The sequence below is a fragment of the Schistocerca americana genome, chromosome 5, assembly GCF_021461395.2.
Source record: "Schistocerca americana isolate TAMUIC-IGC-003095 chromosome 5, iqSchAmer2.1, whole genome shotgun sequence".
NCBI lineage: Eukaryota > Metazoa > Arthropoda > Insecta > Orthoptera > Acrididae > Schistocerca > Schistocerca americana.
In genome coordinates, this window is record NC_060123.1 from 349,387,887 (window position 1) to 349,407,028 (window position 19,142).

Consider the following 19,142-nt stretch of genomic DNA (forward strand, 5'->3'; position numbering starts at 1 on the left):
GAAATTCCACTTCACCAGCCTTTAACATATTCAAATTTTCTTCCAAATCTCCTGATCTATTAGACGTACATCCCAATACCTATTCTCATCTTCAACCTCTGTATCCTCTTTAAATAACCAATTAAGTATTTCACTCACATTCTCATGATTCAATTCCTCCATCTTTCTTGCCACTGATCCTATATGTCTGGCCCCAGCACCTGATGCACCCTTTCATGTGACACCCAATCATTTGTATTATACTCGTGCTTATCTTCCCCATCCATTCACTGTTAGTACGGCTCACATCGATTTGCACTACCTTCAGTACTGGCACATTGAAGTCTTTCACACTTACTGGACCGTCTTCCCCATTTGTGACAAACTCATTTACAATATGCGAAGAAGTCTTGAGACCCACTCCACCTACACTGTCAGCAATACTTTCATTTATTATACTTCTAACAGGCTCAGCTCCAATTTCCAGTCCCACTGTATCTTCCAATGTAGCCAAACCAATCCTATCCTCCTCCTATCAATGCTCCACCATCTCATCTCTGTCAGATAACTCCCTTATGTAACACACATGATTCTGTCACCTTTGTGATTAACACATTTCCCATCTGTACAACCTTTATGCCTCCTACTGAATTTCATGTAGCCTCCCCACACATCATTACTCGTGGACCATCCTACCATTCTTCCTCTCTCCCTCACGGCAAATTCTGTTAAGATTTCCTTGCTCAAACTCAACACTAAACATGTCTTTTCTTAAATTGAATAAATCGCTTCACTGAAAAATTCTGTGTAATTATACTTCCCATGGTCCTTGGCAAACTGCACTGATGGAATTACTTCCCCAATGACTTCACCAAATATTACATTCCTTAAACTGAATCTGTCTCTCTTTCAGTATTGCTCAGCTCACTTCTTCACCTTTTACTGTTACTTTCAAGGCTCTTACATTCATTTACCCTACAGCATCTTAATCCTGCATCTGTTTGCAATTCATACTGTGCACATCCCTGCAATTTTGTCTCAAAAATCCCAAGATCACTAAATACAGTTTTCGTATGAGTCCCTATTTCCTCTGCTAAATCTTCTGTCACTGAAGAATGTTTCATAACTTTAATATCATCCTCAACATTATCATTAAATTCAATTATTTTGTACTCAATGTGATCTAATTCTTCACAGACTTAATCTGTTTTTTCATTAATTTCTGATTCTGACTCCCCATGACTGACTTCACCCTCCTCACAATTTGATTTATCCTGAATTTTCTCGAAAGAACTATTCACCTTTATCACTTCATCAGATGTTGATAGCATATTATCAAATTTGCTAGACACTTCATCTATTTTATCAACAAGTTCATCTTTTAAATCCCCAGCTTCAGACTTTATACTATCAACAATTTTAGACTTTATATAATAAAATTTTGGTTCCATTCTGCCCATTAGTTCCTCACTCTATGAGTTGAAGAATAGATGAAATTGATCAGCCATGGCTGATAACAAGCAACACAAGATCTATAATGCAACTGATGCTTGTATTTAACTTGGGGCTGCTGTGATGCTGCAACATCAATGTTACTGTGACACATTGAGCAGGGGACAATCCAGACACTGTGATGACGGCAAAACGAAAACAGTTTGGAACAGATGGTGATGCTGGCCAGCTCTGGTGTGGTCAGCAGCTTCTTGCAACAACTGCCATGTGGACTGGCAGCAGCATGAACATGCCAGCTTTGAGAAACTCATGCGGACTAGCGGCATTCCAAATTCATGCAACAGACTGACTATGGCATGAAACGTGGTGGCACGAACTAGGCATATACCACAGAGTATCTTACACTACAGCCTACCATTATGTCAATGTTTACATATGCACAACGAATGTACTTCCAGATTATTAATGCTATGTAGTGCCTATAGCTCTCAACCCCCACATTGATTGTTCATAGGCTTATCTATTTCCTGGGACACTTGACACTGGAATACTTATTGGGCTGAAAGGAAACACTACAACCCAGAATGAGCATACCCAATTGCAACATTACCTACAGTTTGAGGTAACTATTGCTGCTAGCAATTCAGCAGAGGGAATGTGCACAACATGTTAAATGGCTTGTCTGCACAGGGGTTTCGTTGCACATCTTTGCATTATGCCCTTACATAAGTGAAAAACGATTGTTAAGGTGGCATGAGAGATTACTCAGTGAAATAGTGACATGTAAGACAAGAATAAATTAAGTAATGAAATCAGGAATTAAGGCTATGATCCTTCGGGGTATTAATGAACCTTAAGCATATGTTTGAATTGTACTCTTCCTTTATTAATAGTAAATTACTTTGCTCTGAATGATAGTACTACACATACTATACACAATGGTCCGATAAGAATCTCAAACAGTTTTAGCAGAGCAGCCTTTTTTAAGAGATCAGAAGCCAGGCCAGAAATATTTAGTGGATATTGGATCAGACTCTTATTTCCTTGAACTCTACTGAATGGCAGCTGGCCATCAACCTCGTTCTCTCTTACTGAAGTAAATAACTCTTTTATACAGAAGTACAGCACACAGCAATAGTTATGGGCCTGCACTGTGTCTTTGCATGGGATTTCACAATCAAGAATGTGACTTGGCTCATCATTGGAGTTGATTTTTTACTGTAATGCTGGCCAACATGGCAACTGTCGACATCATCACAGGCCTGACAGCTTCGGGATTCTGACATATTGCAGCAATGCACACAGCTGAGATTGTGCAAGCGGAGTGTATGCAGACCTACTGCAGCAATTTCCAGCCTTGACACGACTGACTGGAGTATCAAAAGGCTTATGTGACAACACAGTACACTGTATTAAAACCGTAGACCTAGACCTCTAGCTCCTATCTGCTTAGCCATTGCGAAGGCAGAATTTAACACCATGCTTATGGAAGGAATTCCCCATCTGTCTGGTAGCCCATGGTCATCCCCCTCGCACCTTGTGCCAAGGAAGGGTGGCGCATGGTGTCCATGTGGGGACTACAGGGCACTCAGTGCTTGAACAGTACCAGTAACAATTGCTTGCCTTGCCAACATATCCAACTGGTATTTATCACACAGTTCAGCATGGACTTCAAACACATTTCGGGAATCAACAACATAGTAGCTGATTGTCTTTCCAGTGTTGACAATATATCAAGCACCATCAACTTCACTCAACTTGACAAGACACAAGCATTGCACCAAGAACTCCAGAACCCCCTCTAGGGTATTGGAATTTCGATTAGTTGATGTTCCTGGTGCAGACATCAAACTGTACTGTGACCTCTCAACCTTGTCCACTCTTGCTACTACATCCCAAAGACGCACCTTGTCATCCTGGCATCAGACCAACATTCCATCTTAACTCTAAGTGATTTGTTTGCCTGGAATTTAAAAAGATAGCCGAGAATGCACTCATTGTATGTCAAGTGCCAGCAAAGAAAAGTTTCCTGCCACATTCACACACCAGTAGAGGATTTTCCTGAAACAACTACATGATTTACTCTTGTACATGTTGATGTGTTAGCCCCATTACTTCCATTGAATGAATAACATTACATTCTAACTATGGCAGATCGATTTACTTGCTGGCCAGAGGCAGTGTCTGTTGATAACTTCTCCAAAGAAACCTTCACTTCTGCTTTTGTTTCAAGCTGGATTTCTCAATTTGGTTGCCCACTACATGTCCCAACAGACTCCAGCCACCAATTTGAATCACACATGTTCGCTCAACTCTACAAATTCTGTGGCACTGTTCACAACAAAATGACAAGCTACATCCAGTGAGTTATCATTATGAAAGAATGCTGGCACCATTCTCTAAAGGTAGCACTTGTGTGCCATGCACTCATGGACCACAGCTGTACCAATTGTTTAACTTGGTCTAAGGAACATTTACAGGTCTGACTTACATCAGCGAATCTAGTTTTCTGCAACTTCCTGGAGAGTTGGAGATGCGCAGTTCTCCGAGCTATCCAACCACAATCATTTTGATTTTGTACATTAATTGAGAGAACATACGTCAGAGATTCACCCTTGCCAAGCTTTGGGACATGACTCACCTTCCCACTATGTACATAGTGACCTAGGGATATGTGCAAATGTCTTCTACACACAGATGTCATCTTCATACAGATGGAGTCAAACACCCACTTCAACCACTGCACTTAGGTCCATGCAGGGTCTTACAATGAGTAGTAGATGCTCTCAACATAGTAGTAAACAGCAAGCTCTCTATCATCTTGATTGACCATGTCAAACCTGCATCTGTTTTCTAGGAAGTACTACCAACTGATATACCACAGCTAAAAATTTCTTTGCAAGTATCAGAACCACCAATAGTGCCAGCACCTACACCATCTGCCTCAGACCATCCTCCAGAACTCAACACATGATCAGGACAATGTGTACATTTCCCAACATACTTCCTCGACAGTGCTCCACTTTCCCCGGCGGGACTGGTGTCGCAAGTCACATTTTCCTGGTGCAGTGTCATGACATGCAGTGTTGTGTGTGTGTTTATTTAAATCATAACAGCCAGACATTTTTTGCACCAGCTGCCAGAGGTGCTGGTTTATTTCCTTAGTAACATGCTTATTCTCATTTTGTGATCTACCGTTTCCAGAGATATACTCCTTTCAAGCTACTTCATTACAGACTAAAAATATATATGTGATACAAAGCAAAAAACACACCTCTTGTTGAAAAATTTGGATTTTGGATATTTGTGATGGAAAAGAGGTGTTTTGAGGTAAAGTGTTTTAAATCTTCACTTTTTACCACTGTTAAATTGGACTATTTAAGAGACAAATTCTGCATATAAATTATCTTAAAATGTCTTTTGTCAAATGGCGCAGAGTTTTGTAAGTTACCATTCCATATTATGCTGTTAGCCTCTTCAGACTATAGCACATTGTAATATACTTAAATTTAAAACAAAGTGACTTGATCCCAAATTGAGAGAAATTAGTCAACATTGTGCTGCTTTTTTGGGGCAGAATATTATTACATTCATTCTATGTTATGGCCAAGTGCAAATTGGCAACATCTGTAGGCATTTATAACTCTCAAACAAAAAGGGGCTGCTTGTCTTGTTTGGCTGTACTGTAATCACAAATTGTTTGTCATTTATACAAAGCTTCTCTGAGCTCCTTAAAATGCCTCTAAAAATTAGGAGATGCTGTTTTGTAAAGCATTATATACACTGTTGTGAGATTTTGGGAAGAAGCCTCTTGTTGGCCAATGTTATTTCCCCATAATGACAACAGATCTGTTTTCAGAATCTGACATCAGTTGCTTTTAATGCTGTTATTGGCTCCTGTTTGGTTCAAAGAACTTCCAAAACAATGCAAGCATGTGCAGAATGAAATAAATTATAATAATAAAAAAAATGAAAATGAATATTTTAGACTTTATCAAAGATTTTTGCTTTTATTGAATATTTCACTTCTCTGGCATGAGGTCAGTTTCCACTTTCTACCTCACATATAGATTCATTATTATATATCAGAGAAGATTCTACACATAAAACTTCTCTGGGCTGCTTCATCTTAATAGTTCCCATTTCCGTGCAAAGTAATATAGTTTTGTTTGTTCCTTGTATGAGAGTTTATACTTATATGACAGTCAGGCTAGGGCTCGACATAATAAATTTAAAAGTTCGACAGCAGTGTCAGCCAAACAAGTTGATACATGATTAGTATTACACAACATAATAAAATTGTGAGTGGGTTCCTTTTCTGAACCAAGAACAAACTTGATCTCCACAGTTGTTTTACTTTAATTAAGGCATATTTTAGATTCTCTTCCTGGTGGGACCTGTGAGCCATGGTTAATAAATGAAAGTAAGAACCATAAGCATTTGAAAATTCCTAAATACTTGCCTGTTGATGACTTGTACAAAAATATGCTGCTAATTTGTTTTTATTCTACCTTATTCCTTAATCATTGGCACAGGAGGGTCACACCATGTTGATAAAACTGTGTTTCTTAGGATCCAAGTATTATTTGTGTATGAGCTAATGAAGATGAAACAAAGAAACTTTTGGAGAAAGTAGTATGACAGCACCATTTTAATCCAACAAAGGTTCAGGTAGAGTAACAATACTGAAAAAATGTAAATTCTTTTATAGAAATGTTGCTACAAGTTTCTTGATGTGTATGTTTCTTTTGTTACTAAATGAAAATCAGTGAAATTACACAGACACATTTTAATATTTTCATTCTTGTTGACATTACAGTCACAATGTATTTTATATGAGGACCAATCTATTCCATGATTAGTTTTGATAGTTTTGACATATAAACTATTATAGAATGCTTCTGAAATGCCTTAGTGTATGTTACAATCTGAAATCAGACAACAGTGTATCAAAATATTCCACTTCATTCAAGTTCATAACTGTACACAGGAGTATAAATTGCACAAACATTGTACAACGCTGCAAGTGACGACACTTAATGCGTTCCACTTGATGGTGATTCTAGCACTCTGTTATTGTACAATTTATGACCCTGCGTGAACTTTGCACTTTAGATGATGACACATACTAAGGTGCTTCATATCACTTGAAAATGGCTTGTTTGCCAAAACTAATTGCGGAATAAATTGGGCATTATACTCATTACAGTTTCCGGGTGAATTGTGACTTCATGAATATGTATCAACATTTTCATTTGTTTATTTGTAGCTAACATAGAGAATATTAATAATTTTTTACTTTCCATAATTTTCCCATTTGGCAATGCACCATTCCTGGTATTATCAAGTTATTCTTAGGCATATAATTTATTCATACTTGCCTCAAAAACTGTCAATGTCGTTCATCTCTTCCTTTCTTCTACGATTTTTTTTAAATACAGTTTTCATTCTCAATATTTTGTGCAATCACTAACAACAACAGATAAGGTACCAAATGGAATAAAAAATGGATAAGTTTAATTACTAGTCTTTATTTCATACCTACTTCAGTTTTTAAAAAAGGAACAACGTAAATGTACTGTAACGAACAAAATAGAAAAATTGTATTTGAAAAACCACAATTAAATACACCTAATAGCCATATAAACTTTTCTGTTTCAGCTGAGTCTACATTTGATCTTGACTCAAGCACAGAATCCACAGAAGCATCACCAGAAGTGAGCCACAGATCAAGACGTGGCATGGTAGCAAGAAGAGGGGCGCCCTCCAGGTAGTGCAAGTAGGTGCTGCGATATTTGCATGCATGAGTAAAGAAAGTAAAACAGTTCATATTTTATGTATGTGTTTAGTTAGAAAATGGAGGTTATCAGACTCAATCTGGTTAGTGGTACACATCTGGATGATGGGTAAGGTTAACTGCAGCAAGTACCATGTATAACAAAATTATTAATATGACTCAGCTCTTATTGGATAATCTACATTTGTATCTGCATGGATACCCTGCAAATCATGCTTAAGTGTCTTAACAATAATTATCTATTATTCCTCTCTCGAACAGCACACGGAAAAAACAAACACCTCTTTCTTTCCGTGTGACCTTTGATCTGCCTTACTTTTTTATGAAGATCATTTCTCCCTATGTAAGGTGACATCAACAACATATTTTCACATTCAGAGGAGAAAGTTGGTGATTGAAATTTCTTGAGAAGACCTCGCCACAATGAGAAACGTCTTTGTTTTAATGATGTCCACTCCAAATTCTGTAGCATGTCTGTGACACTCTCTCCCATTTCTCAATAATACAAAACATGCTGCTCTTCTTTGAACTTTCTTGATGTACTCTATCAATCCTATCTGGTAAGGATTCCACACTGCACAGCAGTACTCCAAAGACGATGGACAACTGTAGTGTAGGCAGTCTCTTTAGAGGGTCTGTTGCACCTTCTAAGTGCTCTGCAAGTAAATTGCAGTCTTTGGTTCACCTTCATTACAACATTTTCTATGTGTTCCTTCGAACTGAAGTTTTTTGTAAATGTAATTCCTAGGTATTTTGTTGAATTTATGGCATTTAGATTTGACTGATTTATTGTATAACTGAAGTTTTACAGATTCCTTTTAGCACTCATGTGGATGACCTCAGACTTTTCATTATTTAGGGTCAATTGCCAAATTTCACACCACACAGATATCTTTTCTAAATTGTTTTGCAATTTGTTTTGATCTTCTGATGATTTTTCTAAATGATAAACAACAGCATCATCTGCAGACAACTTAAGATGTCTGCTCAGATGTTCTCCTAAATCATTTGTGTGGATAAGGAAGAGCAGACAGTCTATAACATTACCTAGGAGAATGTCAGAAATCACTTCTATCTTACTTGATGACTTTCCATCAGTTACTATGAACTGTAATGTTTCAGACAGGATATTATGAAACCAATAGCATAACTGAGACTGCTTGTGAGGTACAGTGTCAAAAGCCTTCTGGAAATCTAGAAATGTGGAATCAAATTGAAATCCCTTGTCAGTAGCACTCAACATTTTGTGTGAGTAAAGAGATAGTTGTGTTTCACAAGAATGAGGGTTTCTAAATCTGTGTTGATTGTGTGTTAATAGACCATTCTTTTTGAGGTAATTCATAATGTTTAAACACAATACACAGGGTGTTCATTTTAACTGAAGACATCGGGTTATCTTGAAAACTACACATTGGATTAAAATAAGTTATAGTTCCAATTTGTTTGTCTCAGAGGGGGACATCCAACGATACCACACTTGATCCCCCTCCCCCCACCCAACCCTGTGATTGGGTGGTAGGTGCAACTTTGAAATCTGCAATGGGAACTCCCGTTTTGTATTGTAGATTACTACCCTATGGTAAAATCTACATACATTTTGTCTGAAGTATCTTCGTTTCACCACCGATGGTGCTGTAATTATAGGAATAGAAATGTGTATACAACTGTAATTTATGACATGTACTTCAATTGCATAATGTGCTGGGCAACTGTCATGCTGACCACATACATTGTCAAACATCCAGGGCAACGTCCTGTTATAGTACCGATAGTTCCTATCAAAGATTTAATACTGCCATTTTCACTATTCGAACGGTATCAAAAGTGAGTGGTACTTCAACACTTAAATTAGTCTACTTTGCTTATTTTCATTCACTTATGTCATATGGTATTACGTTTTGGGGTAACTCTTCCCATTCTAGAAGGATATTTTTGGCTCAGAAACAGGCGGTTCAGGCAATAAGTGGTGCGAGTTCACGAAGCTCTTGTCAACCTCTGTTCACGAGTCTGGGTATTTTGACATTGGCCGCTCAATATGTATATTCCTTATTGTTGTTTCTTGTTACGAATATTAGTTTATTTCCAAGAATAAGCAGCTTTCACTCGGATCAGACTTCCTTAACTCTTGTGCAAAAAGATGTGCAGTATACTGCTGCATCCATTTTCAATAAGCTGCCACTCAAATTTAAAAATCTTAGCAGTAATCTACGCACTTTCAAATCGAAACTGAAGAGTTTCCTCATGGGTCACTCCTTCTATTCTGTCGGAGAGTTCCTTGAAAAATTAAGCTGATTCTTATTGTATTGCTGATAGCGTTTACTTAAACTTATGGACTGACTTTTTTCTGGTTCATGAACCTTTATTTTTATCTGTTACTACTTTTATGTTGTAAGTTCATGTACTGACACGTTCCATGACCTTGGAGATTTGCTCCTCAATTTGGTCCTACAGAACTTGATGTGTAAATATAATAAATAAATAAATATTCCAAAAATATTTGATATTTGCATCCACTCAACGTGCCGTTGATAAAATACAAACCAATAAGTTTGTTCACCATGTTGCCACACCATACATTAATCAACTAAGTATGTTGATGGTCAAGTTGCCGCAATCAGTGGGGATTGTCTACACTTCAGTAATGCATGTTATGCTGGTTAACACTACAGTGGTTTGTGGATGTAGGCTCAACAGAAAATAGTACCTCAGCAAAGAACTGGGGGGTTGTTTGCATTTCTTGACATGCCCATTCACAAAACACTGCCTGGTTATGGAAATCAGTTACATGTGGTTTGGATTGTACTTATGACACTGCAGTATTGTGTCAGTATTACCTACGGACATACCAGAATCGTGGAGTAACTACCAGGTGTTTATCTGTGGGTTGTGGTGCATTGCCATTAGTACAGCTATTTCATTAGCTTCTTCTGTAAAATGTCTGCTTTGTTTCCTTTTGTCAGTCTATATGCTGCCACCAGACATAAAGGCATTCACAACCTTGTAAAAGAAAGAATGAGAGCAAGCTTTCTCTAGAAAATGCTCGGCATACAAGGCAACAGCAGCCTCAAAATTTCTCCCACCTTCTTCATATATAGGATCATTTCCTTTGTTCCATCTGTGGTTGCAATATTCATCGTCGACTTGCATGTCTGTTATCCAAATGATAGGTAGGTCTGTGGACAATAAACACTGCACAACTACTGTAATGTTTAGAGCCGTTATCTGTTCTACATCTGCATGATATGTGAGCTCCGGTCACAGTGTACTGCCTACTGTGATCGTCATTGTTTGCTACACAGCCACAGTGGTGGGTCAAGTAGTCCCCTGCTCATTAAGTTAGAGGAATGTAATGTTGGGAATGGGGTTTCCAATAAGAAGTTATGATACACTGGCCTGTCCTACCCTCACAGCATGGAGACGGTCCAACATGCCACTGGATATTCAAGGTCCATTGAGTAGCATGTCAAATTATGATTGTGTACCCATTTCTATTCCTCCGGTTACAGTGCCATCTATGGTGAAATGAAGAAAATGCTTCAGACAAAATGTATGTAGATTCTGCTGTAGAATTGTAATCTGCAATAAAAAATGGGGGTCCCCATGGAAGACTGAAAAGTTGTCTTGCTCCCCCTCCCCTGCTGCCCCCCCCCCCCCACCCTGCTGCCCACAAAGAGGATGGGGTGGCAGGTCAAGTGTGATATCTTAGGATGTCTCCCTCCGAGATAAACAAATTGAAATTATAACTTTTTTTGATCCAATGTGCAAAGCAGTTTTGAAGATATTCCAAAAAAGAACCTAATTGGTATATAATCTGGCCCAGGAGACCTGCTTAAAAATATAATCTAATTTTTCCTCTTTGTTGCATGAGGTAATGCAGCCTCTGGATGAAATGTGAGCCCAATTAGATGAGAACTTAATCAGAAGATTACATTTCAAATATATTTTACCAACTAGGACAACACTTAATACTGAAATTAGTGGCGGCTCATAACCACACATTCACTATTATCTCTCAAATGGTTTGTTTGCAAGCCCATGTTTATTGGAACATTTTTCATTCTTCTGTTGTAGACTTCCACCCTTGTCAGTTCTCACTGATAATCATGATACACTCAGTACACAAATTTTGAACGAGGCACATCTTTCAGCCTTGTGCACTAAGTGGCCGCTTGTGTTGCTTGAGCCTTAAAACAGGCCTGCCCCTATCTCACAGTAACAGTAATAATAATAATAATAGTAAGAGTGATAATCCTGTTGTTGTTGTTGTTGTTGTGGTGGTGGTGGTGGTGGTGGTGGTTGTTAGTGGTACACCAGCATATGAACTACGGTCCACTATTAGGATTTACAAGGCAATAAACTATGCTGAAATGAAGTATGGTATTTTGATCACACTGCTCCCTATTGGCTTTCCATACTTTACTGAGGGTGCATGGGCATCAGTACTGTATCTTAAGAGTCTCAAAGGACACAATCTCCTGAGCTGACATCACAAAATGTCTTGAAAAGAAATTAAATAAGTCTTCCCCAACTGATACATACACCTCGCAGATCACAATGAAATTGTGAAGCTGTAAAGATGATGACTATGATAAAAATAATCACATTGTTTAACAATTAGAAATATAAAACAACAGGTCAAGGATGTGGGGCTTGTGATCATTTCTAAACAATCTGAATGAGCCAGCCATCCTGGGAAAACATTAAAATACCCTCCATGACAGTTTAAGAAGCAGGTTATAAATTCACAAAATCTTACTGTAGAACAGTTGGAAGATCAGTTGTAATGCCATGTTGCCTGAATATTATTTATTGGTAGAATACCACGGAAATGCTGTCGGTCAACAAAGGAAATTGCTTAAAAATCACTTGTGTGATCAGTTTTAGAATATTTCTCAAGTGTGTGGAACCCATACCAAATAGGATATTGACAATGCACGAAAAGAAAGATTGCTACTGACCATAAAGAAGACATGTCAGGTTGCAGACAGGCACAATTAAAAGGCACTAACATAAAGGTTTCGGCCACACCCTTCATCAGGAAAAGAGGGACACACACACACCATTCATACACACAAGCAAGCACACCTTATGCACACATGACTGCCAACTCCAGCATCTCAGACCAGAGTTGGTGGTCATGTACCGTATTTACTCGAATCTAAGCCGCACTTTTTGTAATCCAAAAAACCGCCTGCGGCTTAGAATCGAGTGCAAAGTAAGCGGAAGTTCTGAAAAATGTTGGTAGGTGCCGCCACAAATGACTTCTGCCGTCGAATATATGTAGCGCTGCATAGGCATGCTTTGCAGCACAAAGATAAATACTAGCGCCAAAATCTCCGCGTCAGTAAATAAATTTAAAAAAAAAGGGTGGAAGACAAGCCTTCTTCTCCGCCCCGAGTTTCGACCACTGCATTTTATACATTATCCAACGAAGTAAATACAAATTCCGTATCGTTCATCTTCGAATGTAGCAGCATTTCAATGTAGTACGAAAATCCGACTGGCAAGACTGTTTGGGATGTTTGTCAATATGGCCAACACTACGTTCTGAATTTATTCCTACCTGTGAGAAGAGATGGTTGCTAATAGGAACTTTTATGAATTGTGAATCACATACAGTATTCTCTTCGCCATAAGAATAATACGAATATAAACATTTTGCCGTGTATTCTTTCGTGTTTGCTGCTATCTCATTTAAATCCTATCTGCCGAATAAAGTACGAAAATAGGGTGAGACAACAGCAAACGCGGAAGAATATACATATCATGTCATGTTTATATTCATATTATTCTTATGCCTAATAGTGATACAGGCAGAAATGAAGCACGACAATTGACTGGATTTTTAAATCTAAGATGACTAATTTCTGTGCAGAATGTAATGTACTAAAGAGGCGTCTGCAAAGATTTTCAAACGGAGAAAAATTTTCGCTAAACTCTCGTTCAGAACGTCTTCTATCAAAAGCAATATATTATTTGGTTCTTGTTGATCATTATCAAAATAAGCAGCAGTGTAAGTAACAACAAATAGCAGTCTCTTGCCATTGTTTTGCTAATGAAACAATTCCTCTCTATTTTAATTGTAAGCGGCGGTAGCGCGCACGAAAACAAGCCATGCCGCGAGCAGGGACAGGCTGTAAACACTCGTTATCAGAATGCGACAAACAATTCATGACACAGTACAGTAATGCATTTTCAGCTTAGAGTGACGCAAACACCTATAACAAACAGAACGGCACTTACCAGATCAAAGCAAAATAAGCAATTAATTCAAACCAGACGAAGCACGTGAAAAAGGAAAGGTACACGTATATGTACGGACGGAGCGCGTGACGCATAGCAATGGCTACCTAGTAAAGCTTTCAGTTTCAGTTTATTGAGCACCCGTTTTATCATGTACAATGATATGGGATTTGTCATATGTTACACACAGAAAAAATATGAATAACAACATATTACGTAAAAACTATCAGTGAATAATCTGAATTAAATATATGGGCAAAACAATTATAGCTTACATGATATAAATTTGTAACAATATAGGACACAAATAAGTTACATATATTCTGTGTATAATGGACAGCAACAAGAAACAATGATTATAACACTCTACATTGACAGATTAATTAATTTTTGTGTGTACATAAAAGAGTCTACCCCACAACACAGGTTTGTATATGAGTAACTTATAAGATAGGTGAAGGCACGCTATCTTTCTGAAGAATTCATATATTCACTAACACTGTAAAAACTATTACTGATTAACATTCTTTTGAGTTCACTTTTAAAACTGCTCAGCTGCTGAATCCTTTTTATTTTTAAGGGAAGAGCACTATAGAGAATTTTTGGGTGGTATATTGCACTTTTGTTGTATTGGGCTTTCTTATGCACTTCTCTGTGAAATTCATTACTCTGTCTTGTTGTACAGTCATGGAACTCTCTGTTTAAAGAAGAAAACTGGGGGTGAGACTTCAGAAAGCATATACTTTCATAGATGTAAATGGATGGAAGAGTCATGATTTTATATTCCTTGAAAATTCCCCTACATGGATCTCTAGGTGCAGCTCCTTTTATGATTCTTATCGCTCGTTTTTGAATAATAAAGGAGCGTTTTGCCTGACTTGAATTGCCCCAAAATATGACACCATATCGCAAAAGACTATGCATAAATGCATAATATGTACACAATACTGTTTGATCACTGCAGCAATTTTTGAGCATTCTAAATACATAGCAACATTTACTTAACTTTTTATTGAGCACATCTATATGCTTGTCCCATTTTAGATGCTCATCTAACCAAATTCCTAAGAATTTTGTATCTGGCGTTTGTAGTATATTCTGTTGGCCTAGCTTCACAGTTATATTGGGCTTCATATTATTTGAAACATGTCTGTAATTCATCCATAATGTTTTCCCCTCATTCACAAATAAACTGTTGTCCCTGAACCATTTACTTGCTTCAACTGCCGTTGTTTCAATTTTGCTGTTAAGGTCAGTCTCATTCTGAGCTTTAATAAAGAGACTTGTATCATCAGCAAAAAGTACACAATCAGCTTGTGTTAAATAGTTTGGCAAGTCATTTATAAAGATCAAGAACAACAGGGGTCCCAACACCGATCCTTGGGGCACCCCATAACTAACTTCCTTATAACCAGAAAAGTATGACTTTCCATCATGAACTATTTCTACTTTCTGGGACCTGCCAGATAAATATGACTTAAACCATGCATGAGCAGTACCACGGAGTCCATAGCAACTAAGTTTTTCGAGCAGTAGTTTATGATCAATAACGTCAAAAGCCTTTGATAAATCTAAAAAGACCCCACAATTTACTTCATTATTATCAATGGAATTTAGGACAAGTTTTAGAAAGTTGTATATAGCTGTTTCAGTTGATCTATTCTTTCGAAAGCCATTTTGTTCATCGACCAATATTCCACTTTTTTTTAGGAAAGTAGAGAGTCTTCCATACATTACTCTTTCTATAATTTTTGAAAAACAAGATAACATTGATAAAGGCCTGTAGTTTTTTACATCATAATGATCCCCATTTTTGTATAATGGTTTTATAATTGATTGTTTCAGCTTTCTAGGGAAAGTGCCAGTACTGAAAGATGCATTAATTATACCTACAAGAAGAGGAGAAATATATCTGCTGTGTTTAATGATTTTGTCTGGAATGCCATCGGTGCCACAGGATAATTTATTTTTTAGTTTGCTGATGGCATTCTCTACCTCATGTACTGTTACAGGATACAAAAACATAGTTTTGGAATTCAATGTGATGTTATGACTGATGTCTGTACTACTTTGGGTTTGTATGAGGTTTTGAACTACACTTGTAAAATGACAGTTGAATATATTGGCAATTTGTAATGGATCATTTATAGAATTGTCCTCAGTTTTAATAACAATGTTGTTTCTTACTTTTCTTCTTCCTAAGTTACTATTGATCACTTTCCAAACTGATTTCAATTTTTTGTTGCCATTATTTCTACTGATATATGAATCATTATTTAACTTTTTTGCTGCAGTGATTACTTTCTTGTATAATTTCCTACAACACTTAACACGTTGTTTCAAAGCAGGATTTTGCCTTGCTGATTTACTTAACATTCTGAGTTGCTCTCCAGATTTTCTTATGCCCTGTGTTATCCATGTGTTAATTTTGCCTTTTATTTTCATTTTCTTAAGGGGAAAAGCAATTTCAAAGTTATGTTTGTAATCAGCTAGAAATGACTAAAACTTCATGTCTATACTATCATGTTTATCTAGATCCCAACTTGTATTTTTTAACAAGGAATTAAAAATCCTAATGTTGTCCTCATTAATACATCTCCTGTGGATGTGTTTCTCACTTGGCCTAGAGTTTTTACAGAGTACATTATTTAAACTAAGTTTTAGTGCTTTATGATCAGAGAATCCAGTGTCAATCACTTCTACAACATTGTCTAGTTTATGTAAGTCAAGAAATATTTGGTCTATTATTGTTTCAGAGTTCTTTCCATGTCTAGTGTATTCAAAGATAGTTGGTGCTAAATTATGCGAACAAAATACATCGGTCAATTTTGTAACATTTAAACAGTTGATTTTGAAGTTGACATTGAAATCTCCAAGTACAATAATGCTTTCTGTAGAATGTCTTAACTCACTAAAAAGACTTTCAACACTGTCCAAAAATTCCATAAAATTACCTGATGGGGAACGGTATACACACACAATAATTATTTTAAGGTCTGTTAGTTTGCAAACGCAATATTCAAATACTTTTTCAATGTTTTTTATCTTACTAAACTTGACTTCTTTATATTCAATTCCTTGTCTGACATAAATGCATGTTCCTCCCCCTTTAAAAGTTTCTCTACTGAAGCTACTAACCATTTCATATCCTGTTATTCTGGCAGCAAAAGCTTGATTTTCTTTTAACCAATGTTCACATACACATAAAACTGAAACATCCTTCAGTTCATCAAGCAATAGTACTTCTAATTCTGGAATCTTACTAATTATACCCTGTACATTTTGATACAAAACTACTAATTTTTTATGCTTGGCATATGACTCGAGCCTACTGTAGCTGTATCGTCATTCATTCGACCTAAATTGTGTTTCATATTACAATGGACCAACTTTGTTTCGATTTGGAGGTGCGGCCTAAAACTTTTCTCTCCCCTTGAATTTCAAGTCTCAAATTTCAGGTGCGGCTTAGATTCGGGAAATTTTTTTTTCTTGATTTCGAGTCTAATTTTTCAGGTGCAGCTTAGATTCGAGTGCGGCTTAGATTCGAGTAAATACGGTATGCAGGAGGTGAACTTTTTGTGTGTATGAATGGTGTGTGTGTCTCTCTCTCTCTCTCTTTTGCTGATGAAGGCTGTGACAAAAGTTTTATGTGAGTGTCTTTCAATTGTGCCTGTCTGTAACTTAATGTGTCTTCTTTATAGTAAGTAGCAATCTGTCTTTTCCTGTGCAGTTGATATTCCTATCTGGAGTTTCCATTGTTTGAATAGGATATTCAACATATACAGAGAAGGGTAGTATGAATTGTCACAGGTTTGTTTGATCCATAGGAGAGTGTCACATCTATACCAAACAGAAACTTGAAAAGGGGGGGGGGGAGGGGGGAGGGGAATAAGAAGCACATAAATTACAATGTAAGACAAGTGGTTAATTTTCATTGAAATTTACTAACCAACACAAAAATTCATGCATCATGTCATGCAAACACTTGACATATAGTCATACTAAATAATACATATTTAAAGTTTTACAGCCAATGGCTGCAGTACTAATGTCTCAGAGGAAGAAATTTGAATTAAGTGTCTTGAAATTATGTCTGACTCTACATGGGTCACTACATTTGCCTTAAGTAAGGCTCAAAGTTATGAATGGTGTCACAAAACTTGTGAAATTTGTTGAGTCAAACAGTGACCTACTGGAAAAAAAGAAAATCATCATAAATACAAAATAAGTGCTCAAAATCTTTTACTGGATCTCAAATCAATCAGAGGTTCGGAATTCATAGACTCAGATATTTATTATTTTCTGTTTATCATATGTACCAATGGAGTAAATAAGGATTACAAAATTTCATAGTCTGACAAGGATACTCATTTTTCTGAGAATGCCATGAAACAAAAATGTAACTCCAAAACTACTTATACTACAAAACTGCAACTTATTTCATAGCAAACGTCTTGGTTTATGTGGAACACAATAATGTTGTAATATTTGCTTGATTTCACTCAAACTCAAAGAAAAAATATTCTAGAAGTTCTCAAAAACACTCCTCTTGTTTTCTCAAAAATAATATATTTCTTATGAGTATGTTTAGGAACACTGGTTTAAATTTCAAGACAGAGAAAATGGTTTCTTTGGATATAATGTTAACATTATATAGTGTAAAAGAAAGCTGCTCGCGTTGGTCGAGATCCAATGACTGTTAGCAGAATATGGAATCGGTGGCTTCAGGAGGGTAATATGGAACACCGTGCTGAACACTATGTGCCGCAAAACGTTTTATACAAAATCGTCAAGCTCACACACTTCTTTTTTGTGGTTGTGTTGCTTCCCTGGTGATTTGAAAACAGCTGAGCCGCAGGCTTGCATTGATGTCTTAGCTTCGCTGGATACTCTCTGAACGGTCCTCAAACCAACACCACAGGTTTCAGCTGTCTGCTCCTGGCATTTGGCAATGGTATGACCCGTGCCTTGTGCCAGCGTGGATTCAGCAGAAGATTGCTGACAGTGATTTCACGACAATAACATCCTTGTAATGGACTGGCCTGCACAGAGTCCTGACCTGAATCCTACAGAACATCTTTGGGATGTTTTGGAATGCCGACTTCGTGCCAGGCCTCACCACCTGACATCGATACCTCTCCTCAGTGCAGCACTCTATGAAGAATGGGCTCCCATTCCCCAAGAAACCTTCCAGCACCTGATTTAACATATGCCTGCAAGAGTGAAGGCTGTCATCAAGGCTAAGGGTGGGCCAACACCATACTGAATTCCAGCATTACCGATGGAGGATACCACGAATCTGTAAATGCAAATCCGTGCAAGATGTTTGAAATTATCAGAAAAATACGTCTAAGCCTTTGAAAGCTTGCAAATGATGTTGTTTTATTAAATAGATCCAGATGTTCTGTTGATTTCATGCCTGACCATTCTTATCGCCTTTAATGTAGAGCTTTGCTGAGAGCAGGATCTTGCCTCACTGATGTTGCTATGTCACAAGACATGGTGGAGACCTCTTGAGGATTGCATGATGTTTTGGTATATTTGTAAGCATATAGTTTTCCTGTCTGTCAAATGCTGAATCAGGTCATATACACAGTCCAGATTCTGTAATCTGCATTTGACTGTTTTAGTGATGGATGGTACTAAATAAATAGATGAACAGAACACTAAA

At 37.3% G+C, this 19,142-nt stretch overlaps 1 protein-coding gene across 1 annotated transcript in view; it reads left to right on the forward strand.

Annotated features, from left to right (window-relative positions):
* Positions 1–19,142, forward strand: part of LOC124616368 (Down syndrome cell adhesion molecule-like protein Dscam2) — a 445,499-nt gene that overhangs the window by 387,247 nt on the left and 39,110 nt on the right. The window contains exon 30 of the mRNA XM_047144679.1: positions 7,093–7,201. Coding sequence (XP_047000635.1) covers positions 7,093–7,201 — 109 coding nt within the window. The remainder of the gene's footprint in view (positions 1–7,092; positions 7,202–19,142) is intronic.